General features: G+C 39.9%; 1 protein-coding gene across 1 annotated transcript in view; it reads right to left on the bottom strand.

The window, feature by feature from the left end:
* Positions 6,188 to 11,038, bottom strand: part of NUP58 (nucleoporin 58) — a 32,594-nt gene continuing 27,743 nt past the window's right edge. Inside the window, exons 14-15 of the mRNA XM_018056567.1 lie at positions 9,689 to 9,784; positions 6,188 to 8,285 (exon numbers count right to left, since the gene is read on the bottom strand). Of these exons, the coding sequence (XP_017912056.1) occupies positions 8,116 to 8,285; positions 9,689 to 9,784 (266 nt within the window). The 3' untranslated portion in view covers positions 6,188 to 8,115. The remainder of the gene's footprint in view (positions 8,286 to 9,688; positions 9,785 to 11,038) is intronic.

The raw sequence follows: 11,038 nt of genomic DNA, 5'->3' as shown, positions 1-11,038 counted from the left end.
TGGCGTCCAGTCCCATCACTTCATGGCCAATAGATAGGGAAAAAATGGAAACAGTGAAACTTTATTTTCTTGGGCTTTAAAATCACTGCAGATGGTGACTGCAGCCATGAAATTAAAAGATGCTCGATTCAGAAAAGCTATGACAAACCTAGATAGTGTATTAAAATCAGAGACATCACTTGGCTGACAAAGATCCATACAGTCAAAACTGTGGTTTTTTCCAGTAATCATGTATGGATGAGAGAGCTGGACCATAAAGAAGGCTGAGAACTGAAGAATTGATGCCTTCAAGTTGTGGTGCTGGAGAAGACTCTTGACAGTCCTTTGGACAGCAAGGAGATCAAACCAGTCGATACTAAAGGAAATCAATCCTGAATATACATTGAAAGGACTGCTGCTGAAGCTGAAGCTCCAATACTTTGGCTACCTGAAGTGAAGAGCCGACTCACTAGAAAAGACCCTGATTCTGGGAAAGACTGACAAAAATGGGGATGACAGAGGATGAGATGGTTGGATGGTATCACAATAGACATGAGTTTGAGCAAACTCTGGGAGATAGTGAAGGACAGGGAAGCCTGGCGTGCATGCAGTCCATAGAATCGCAGAGTCCATGCTACAGTCCGTAGGGTCACAAAGAGGGACACGACTGAGCGACTGAACAACATGCTACCCCAGCACTCCCCATCCACCCCTCAACCCTCACACTTAAACATGTTACACCCTTGCACATTGACCCCTAGTCTCATCACCTGCCCTTCCCCAGTTCTTGAATTCTGTGTCTGCAGGGGAGGTCAGTTCTCAGCAAAGTCCCTTACAGCCCCAGAACTGGACTCTCTTGTCTTCTCGCTTTGACGGAAACCCACCTCTCTCCCAGGGCGCTGCTTCTGGCAGCCTGCTCTCATATCCCCTACACCTGGCTGGGAAACAGGTATCAGCTGGAGGCTGCTTCTGGACCAACCTCCCTCGTGCTTTCAAAAAAATCCCTGTGTTCCAAAGTTCAGGCCATCAAGCTGCACCACTGGCTACCCTGGGTCATTCCTCCTCTCTGTAGCTCCTGACTCTTTAGCTCCTGACTCCCACTCTTTCCAATACTACTCCTGGGAGATTCTGGGTGACTCCAGTATCTGTGTACATAGTCCTCACAGCACCCTGGCCTCAGGGTTCCTTAACTTCCCCTCCTCCACAGTCTCTGTCAGCACCCACTCCCGTGGGCACGCGCTCAGCACTGTCCAGTAGGACTGTGATGATGGAAAGATCCTGGATCTATGCAGTGCAGTATGGTGGTCATTTGTCACATGCAGCTTTCACATGTGGCTAGCCTTACTCAAGAACCACATCTTCACTTTTACTTTCCGTTAATTTACATTTAAGTAGACACCCAAGGCAAAAGGCTAGTGTGTTGGAAAGCACAGCTATAAACTTGGCCATGATCAAGTAACTGGAAACCTTCCCTAGTCTCCCCCAACACCCTTGGCCTCTGAGTCATCGTAAGCATACATCTGCATCCATTTCCTTCAGTGCTCTATAGACATTTCCATGGTTTCTCAGGAGAAATTCATCATTATTCTAATTATTATTTTCCTATACTAACTTTTTCTTTTTTTGCCATGCATGATGTGGTATCTTAGTCCCCCGACCAGGGATTGAATCCTGCAGTGGAAGCTTAAGAGTCCTAACCACTGGACCACCAGCAAAGTCCCCTTTTTTCTCTATTTTGGGTCTCATGGAGTTTGACTATATCTGGCAGAGTGTCTTTGAATTTGTTTTGCTCAGAGTTCGGTGAGCCTTTTGAGTCTGTAAAGGCATGTGTTTCATCCAGTTTAGAAGGTGTCTGGCTGTTATTTATTTCAGTGTAGTCTCTGCTCCATCATTTATCTCCTCCCCTTCTGGGAGTCTTTTCACACAGAGGTTGGATTTTTAAACATTATACCACAGGTTCCTAAAACTCTATTCATATTTTTTCAGTTTTTTTCTGTCGTTCAGATTTAATCACGTTTGATTTTAAAAATTATACATTTGATTATAGATTATATCCACACAATGGAATATTATTCAGCAACAAACAGGAATAAAGTAGTGATGTCTTCTACAGCATGGATGGCCCTAGGGAACATTGTGCTAAGTGAAAGAAGCTAGTCACGTTTATATGAAATGGCCAGAATGGGCACATTATGTAGAAACAGAGAGTAGATGAACAGTCCCGAGTACTTGGGGTGGTGGTGACGGTGACTGCTAATGTATATGGGAATTCTCTTTGGGGTGGCAAAAATGTTGAGGTACAGTAGAGACCCCAGGACTTCCCTGCATAGGAAAGACACCCTGGAGTAGGAAATGGCAACAACCCACTCCAGGATTCTTGCGTGGGAAATCCCATGGACAGAGGAGCCTGGCAGGCTGTAGTCCACAGGGTTGCTGAGAGTCTGACACGACCGAGCACATACCCATGTGCTCTGACATTAGACTGTGATATTGCCCAACTTTGTCCATACACTAAAAACCACTGAGACACACCCTTCATTCACTTTATGGTGTGTAAATCATACCTCAATGAAGCTCTTTTTAAAAAATAGTATGAGTTGCATAATTAAAGTTACAAACATTTAATTCACTCTACTTGGCCAGTTGCCTTTTGGATCAGCTTTCCCTGTTCCATCTGTGAATTTTCCTCTACTCCTTGCATACACTGGATTAGCAGGCTGCTTGCAATTGCTTTAAACACTCCTAGGATCTGGTATATAATCCATTAGGTTGTCTTTAAACAACAGGGGCGAGCTTTCTTTCCTAAATTCTAAAAATCTTGACCAAACTCACTCTACAACAAACGAGATTCCCAAGATGACAATCGGAAGTTTCTTGCAAAGTAGACATTTGCTGACGCAGTGCCTGCTCAGAACTGGATTTTTCTTCCTAGCTCATTGACTTCTGTTATACTGGGTTTTCGAAATCCAGTTAAAACCTGTGATTTGTTGCCTGAGAGAAAAAGAAAAAATAGTTTAGACTGTACTAGGACAAATGTAGATACTACTTATTACATGCTTAGCTTTCACCTTGCCTAAGTTAACTCATTTTAGTCTGCACAGTCAACCTGGTAGTAGTGCTGTTTGACTAAAGAGACACAAAGATGTTAAACCTCACCAAGGTCACTCACCTACTAAGTGGTGGAGCAAAATTCTACACCAGCAGCATGGTTCCAACGTCCAGAGAAAGGTTGGCAGTGGGTCACCAAATTAACTAACCTTTTCCCACTGCACTAATTACTTAACTCAGAGGTTATTTATGAAATTCAATTAGATGGTTAGTATTGATGATACACCACCAAACCGAAACAACAGAAGACAGGGTTCCTGTTCTGGGACTACTCAATCTAAAGTGGGAGGCAGACCCAACAAGGAAACCATGTAAGGAAGCCTGCCCCTGAGACCCAAAGTCTACGTGGACTGGAGGTGTGTTTTCAGGGTGAGAAAAGATGGCACTGAAAGGCCAACATTTACTCCAGACCATGTGGGAGACCTGGGTTCGATCCTTGGGTTGGGAAGATCCTCTGGAGAAGGGAAAGTCTACCCACTCCAGTATTCTGGCCTGGAGAATTCCATGGACTATATAGTCCATGGGGTCGCAAAGAGTAACGTGACTGAGTGACTTTCACAGAAATGGCTAGTGCATAAGCGGAGTGGTGGAAGGGACATGGTGTCGTGGAAGGGACATGGTGTCCTAGAAGGGCCATGGTGTGCAAGGGTGTCCAAAGGGGTGGGTGGGAGTACAGGGCAGGCTGTGAAGCACTCCCATGTCTTCAGAACATTCCTTAGACCCCACACGATTACGCTCCCTCGAGCCCAGAGACCTTTGTTCTCACCTCACCTGCCGAGATCTAGTCTATTGCAGATGTGTAACCCCACTGTAAAAGACCTTTAGTGCTCTGGAAAGGATGGACATGAAAATCCTGTATCACAGAAAACCCCCAGCTCCAGGACTTAAACAGCCGTGTGACCTCATGGAAGCTGCTTAATCTAACCCCATTCCTTCATCTAGACACAGAAGATTTCTGCTTTTGAGAGAAATGATGAGGCCATACAAAGTCAAGTATATAAAGTTCTGAGTGCGCTGCCCATAGAGACTACATACAAGTAAGACACGACTGTGAGTGAGCTTCAGATTTGCACTCCCTGGTGCTTCCAGGACACCGGCCCACGTTATGCAGTAATGTTACCCGAGTAACACCCTGTGGTGTGTGCTCCAGTAGGCACACTGCAGCCAGGCTCATCCACAGTGAGAGGCTGCAGCAAAGCTCATAGAAGGTGATGCTGCCTATCTTCTGATAGACCGTTCCAACTCGAATATGTCCCACACAGAAATATCCCTACTGCAAAATTTCTGGAGGCACCATTCAGATTCTCTTGCTGCAAAGATACTATTTGAGATTGTTGTTTAGTTGTTAAGTTGTGTCTGACTCTTGCGACCCCCCGGACTGTAGCTCACCAGGCTCCTCTGTCTATGGGGATTCCCAGGCAAGAATACTGGAGTGGATTGCCATTTTCTTCTCTGGCGGATCTTCTCGACCCAGAGATCAGACCCATGTCCCTGCACTGGCAGGCAGATTCTCTACCACTGAGCCACCTGGGAAGCCCCTATTTGAGATCAGTAGTACATTAACTTGGGCATACTATATTATCACAAAAGAACAGTTAATCTACATCTGTAATAATGTGAATGACCTTGTACTGACTGTAGGATGAAGACCCTCAGTGAGAAACAGAATTAAGAAGCTGTTAGGGGAAACCATCAGGGAGCTCACACACACTGTAAAACCTTGCTGAAAGAAAGGACCTAACAAATGCACACACCAGGTTGTACACAGAAAGACACTGATTCTCCCCAGGTACAGATTTTATTTGTATAAACCTAATAAAAAAAATCCCCAAAGTATTTTTCCTATGAAAAAATTGAACTTGACGAAATAGATACATCCTAAAGGTCCTAGAGCAGTCACCCAACACAAGGCTCTATAGGGTCAGGGACTGCACCCAAGTGCCTCAGGTAGACACAACCCTCATACGACCACACGTCTTTACTGTCCTCATTTTGCAGGTGCCGAAGCTGAGTCTAAAATAGAAACTTGAAAAAATAAATAAATAAATAAATAAAATAAAACAGAAACTTGCCAGAGACCACACAGGTTCCAGGCAGGAATCTGAAGCTGAGCTGACTCCCAGTCAGCTAGGAGTCATCCGTCTCCTAAGAAAAATGTTAGATTATGTTACCTACAGACATCATTAAGGAAAAAACTCCCAAGTCATCTGGTATAAAATGGACACAGGATATTAATATGCAATTATATTAATATGCAAATGACTAACATTTATGCTAAAAAGCTCCAGCTCACATGGACTTAAAGACTGATGGTTATCTAGGGCTGCAGACAGGAAGTGGGTACTCACAGAGCAGGAACATCTGTTTAAACAGCATTTATGGAAGGCAGTCTCACATTAAAACATACATTCTGTATGCTTCTTTCAGCAATTCCTCTTCTAGAATCGATCCCAAAGAAGCATTAAACATGAGCACCAACTGTCACGTTTAAGGATATTCACTGCAGCTCCTTCTGTGAAAGTGAAATACTGCGAAGAACAGGGAGCAGCTAGAGCGGATGACACGGTGTCCGTGCCATGGTCAGTCAGCAAAGAGTCAGTTTCCATGGCCTGATGTGCAGAGATGTCCCTGATTCGCCATTCAAGGAGAGACAGGCAAGTCACGGAGTACAAAGACTTTTAAGCCACTTGTTAAAAGAAAGAAAAAGGATCTAAGAGAATAAAACGTAAGAAAATGAGAGAAAAAGAACGAACATCTGTACACAAGTTGAAAGGCATTCTTTAAAAGGTCTGAAAGGATACACACCAAACTACGAAGAGTGGACACTGTGCGGAAGAGAGTCAGATTGGGGCCCAGGAGTTGAAGGCAACTTTCAATTTTCACTCAATATTTTTGTTTATTAATTTTAAATGTTATAATTTTGCAAAGACAAAAGCGAGTGATGAAGTACTTGCTATCTTGTGCTCAGCCTTTTTTGTTTTTTAAAAAGCAAGATGTATAAACCAGTGAAAACAAAACACTAAAAACCAACCAGAGAATGAAAGAGGAAATAAGGAATAATAAGGAAATTATGTGTTAAGAACGACTACTGACACCTATAAAGATTGAAAGCAGCTGACACAGTAAATTTTATTGTTTACATCATGACAGGCTCTGGACAGAGTAGGGACACAGTGAACACGGGGACAACACATTTAAACTCCTGTCACAAACAGATTCATTACAAAGTCCCAATGGTCAACATATTAAAATGTAAAATACAAAGAAAAAACCCAAGAAATATAAATATCCAGATTTTTTGCAGCACAATGCAATGTCCTTTAAAAAAAAAAAGTTTGCTGTAATTGTGTATTTAATTAAACACATGTTTTCCTACGCTTCCCCAAAACTTGGATCTGGGGACTGCAGTATTAGAGAAGTATGCAAAAAATAAAAACAACTTCAGTGCTCAGAAACAAAGCATTTTCCTTATTTTAATGCATCAAGGTGCAAAAACTTCAACTCCAAAAGCCAATCATCAATATATGCAGATAAATAAAACAGACTTGACAACACTTTTGTCAAACCCAACTAACATTATACTAAAATATATATATATGTATATATATTGTATGTAATACCTATTTTAGAAAAAAAGGTGCCTTGGTGAAAATGATTCTGAAAATATTCACTTGATGCACATTATGTACAAAACCTTCTATATAAAAAATTAAACTATTTTCAATGAAATTCCATGTTCAGCATCTCACCTGAAAACTGTACTTGAAAGATAAATAGGTCTACATAACGGTTTCTGTCTGAAATCATGGCTAAGGCAGTTCTCTTTCCAAGGGCTCTCTTTTTCACCCACTCTCTATCACTAATACTAATAATACACAGATGCAACCTGACATATCTCTGTGTTATTATCTGGAGCTTTCTGTTCACTGTTAAAACAGGGGATAGTTTACTGTTGCTACAGAGAATACTTTTTTCTTAAAATATACCATTTCTCTATTTCAAATTATGTACTTACTTAAGACATAAAAGAGGCTGATAAGCCACTCCATTTGGTGTCAATATCAATAGCCCTGTAAGAAAGAACTCTGTATTGGAATAGCTAGAAAAGTTTCCGCTAAAATAATAGTGCATCCTACACCTGCATAGAATCAATTTGGCTCCAAAGCTCTTTGCCCCCAGACACCAGTCTGGAATTCAAAGGTGCTCCTGAAGGTTCATCTTGGATATAAGAATACATAGGGGAGTGAAGTTGTTGAGATATGTCTGCTCAGTCTCACAGCAGCCTTCAACAGGAGGAGCTGCTGAGATTAAGGTGGAAACAAAAATGGGGAAGACTGGGGGCAATGTTGTTGAGTTGGCCAATATTTACACCAGTAACCATTTCACTAAGTCTTTAAGCAACTATAAGACCTGGTACCTCTAGCTCCTCATTCTACAAGCACTGAGGATTTGAAGCATAAAAGGTGAAAAATGGAACACCCTTAGAAAAGGGGAACAGTCTGAGGCAAAAGTTGTAGGTCTGTAAATATATAATTCATATGCACACACGGCTGTGTGTATTATCCTGTATATATTTTACATACATATTCACAAGATGCCCTGCAGTGTAGTTCAAAAGGCCTTTTGTCAAGGAACACACAGATTCTAATATAGGCCCTAGAGTTCATAACATCCATATAAGAAACAACTGTGCATATATTCACATAATGTAAACCTTATCAACAAAAACATTGCTAAAACACTAGGTTAAATAGTAGTAGGTTTTATCAATCAGTGATGTAATAAGAGTATTTCTTACACTGAGAATCAAAATAATGAAAGATATACAACTAGGTTTCAAATTCACAAGAGAAAAGTTGTTTAGCATGGCAAACAAGAACAGAGTTCAAAATTCCAGAAGTAAGGAAAAATATCAAAACTTTATAAATCTCCTGGGATGCAATTTATTTACTGCATCAACTTTAGAAAAATAGACTCAGAGAATGAATGATGCTGCTATGGGTTCTCTCAGCACATCAACCCATAGGTTTATCTTTTTCCTCTTTTGTTTCCAGCTGGAGGTTTCTTCAACTGAAGGAGTTGTCCTCCTGTCCCAAAGCCTGCAGAGGCAGGATTGGACACCCCAAATGTCAAACCCGCTGATGCCGTGATGCCAGGATTGCTGAAGTTAAACCCAGATGTACTTGAGCTGCCAAAGCCTTATGTTTAGGGAAGAAAATATTCATATCAGAAGTTAAGTCACAAAAACAAATGTAAAAAATGGGGATAATTCTCTAGCTGAAAGAATATATAACCCATGAAAACAGCAAATGTCTTAGCCCTAAATTTCTAACATGGAATTTTACAGGAAAATAATTTAGCTGACAACTAAGTGGCCCTATTATAGACACAAGTTGAATGATCCAGGGCAAGAGAGAAACCTTACACAAGTAACTGAAATCAACAGAAAACTTCAAGTTGGCAGTCACTTTTCTGTTAGCTAAATATGGCAAGATGCCTTCCTCCTTAGCCATCCATATACACTTTATCAAAATGTAGAGGAGACACTTTCCCGGCCTTTGGACCCACCCTCGCAATTCTAAGTCCTCTAAGAAAGCCTCAAACCACAATTTTCAGGACAAAGAACACATGGAAGAGCAGTACCAATTGTTACTATTTTAAAAGAGCCTTCACATAGTTAAGATCAAATACTGCCTAGCTAATCAATGTTAGCATCTAATATTTAAATTATAATCCTGATACCACTGAATTCTATTACTTCCTAGGAACTACTGATTTTAAACACTACTTAATTTAAATGGAATTTCCTTAAAATTTCCTCAATTAACAAGTTAATCCACATTAAACTGCTGTTATTTTAGGCATGCTATTAATCCCTAAGCATTGTACAATAAAATATGTCATTATTGGGAATTCCCTGGTGGTCCAGTGCTTGGGAATTCACCACACTTTCACTACCAAGGGCCTGGGCTCAGCCCTGGTTGGGGAACTAAGATCCCACAAGCTATGCTGCGAGACTACAAAAAGTAAATAAATAAAAACAGGAAATAAAATATAACAAGTCATTATTTATAAATATAGAAAAAATGCAAAAGCAGATGGAATTTGGAATTCTCTATTACAAGTGTCAAAAGATTATACCTATTTCAAAAGCAAAGCATCCAATTAATAATCATTTGTAGGACTGGTATTCTTAAAATCAGAGGGACTTGCAATTTATGTAGTGGTATCTCTTCAGGAGAACAATTATTCTCCTGAATGAATAACGATAAAAACTGGGTTAAAACTCATAGTGGGTTTATTTTTGTAATAATGAAGAAAAACTATTTAAGCATAAAGCTAGTCATAGGGTTCAAAATAATGTCTACATAGTTAACAGCATATGTAATTATTTACTGTATTAAACTTAAGTTGTTAGAAAGGTTCTACTAACTTGACCTTCAGCATATGAAAGAGAAAGCTATACGAATATTAGGTTTGTAGGCTTCATCCAGGGGGTAGAAACTAAATCGGGGATCCTTCTTGATATTGGAAGTAACAACACTTATACTTTTAAAATAATGCACCTAATGGCCTGAAATTCAGGCTAAAACACACAAACCTGCACTAAGACTTCCTGAGGGTTTATTTGTTGTTCCAAATCCAAATGTGGAGGCCCCTGTGGTGCTGCATCCAAAACCAGAGCTAGCTCCAAAGCCTAGTGGGGGTGATAGAGAGACACATGGAGGTAAAACACAGGTGAAAGGATACTGACAAGCCATACCCAGTAACAAACAGTGTTGAAACCATGGCCCTATTGAGGAGATCTGCTATTTACCATTTTGTCTAAGACTTCTGGAAGAACTAGATCAATTCTCAAATAAAACATTTAGATCTGTTTAGACTAAGCTTACAACCCCTCAGTAGTTTTTAAAGAACAAAGCCATAAAAAAATAAGAATAGTACTTTCTCTCCCAAACAGACTAGAAATTTCAGTGACCATTCAAGTATGACTTTCCTCAAACACATATACATATATCTATAGAGGTTATTTCATTTTGGAAAGAAAAAAGACTAAATTCATAAATAAGCACATGCACATCAATTTAAACCCAATGTACCACATAGTAATTTTATTCTCCTTTTTACAAAAACACTTTCACTTAAGTTCACCACTGGGAAAGTGCATGACCACATGACAGTCAAGTCACTAATTCTACACAGGAAGAGCAGGCTCTTGCAACATTACCAGCAATGCAACACTGAGAAATTGGGAGTAGGGGCAGCGTGGTTTCTCTGGTAACAATACTAGTCACAATTTAAATAAAGAACATGTGTTCATCATACATAGTTCTAGAGCAGAGTCTGCTAAGTACTTGAAGACTTGTTTCAAGTGCTCAGAAAATGAAATTCAAAATCATCTTTGGCTACTTTGTAATAGTTTATCTAAATTATTGAGTTTGATAGTATTATTGCCTGTAACTGTATCAAATATGGTGACAAACGAACATAAACCACAGGAATTATGCTGTCTGCCATTAATTCTAATAATTCCTAACACAGTCTAATATATTACATAACCATATAGCTAATAGGCTTCACCTCTTATGATGATATATTCTAACGGCAATACTCATTACATGACAATGCACCTGTCAAAATACAATCAACCTACAATTAACCACACCAGAGAATTGGGAATGCATTTGTACTTCAGTATATTTTGCAGAAGACTTACCTTACTAGTTACGTTATAAAAACTATTGAAATAAACAGTTGCTTATGTATAGAAGTATACATAAAGGCAAATAGGCCAAAAGTGCTTAGAAATGGACAGAAGTTGGGCTGTTCAATTTATGATAAAATTATTTCCCCATTTAAAGAGCTGCATTTTCAGAAAAGAAAGATGATTAGAAGAATGTCTGTCCAGAAGTAGTTTGAACTCCAACGAACTTTTTAAAGTTAATTTAAT

Source organism: Capra hircus, chromosome 12 (genome assembly GCF_001704415.2).
Source record: "Capra hircus breed San Clemente chromosome 12, ASM170441v1, whole genome shotgun sequence".
Taxonomy (NCBI): domain Eukaryota; kingdom Metazoa; phylum Chordata; class Mammalia; order Artiodactyla; family Bovidae; genus Capra; species Capra hircus.
Note: the sequence above shows the minus strand (reverse complement) of the source record. Positions and strands in the feature narration are given on the sequence as shown.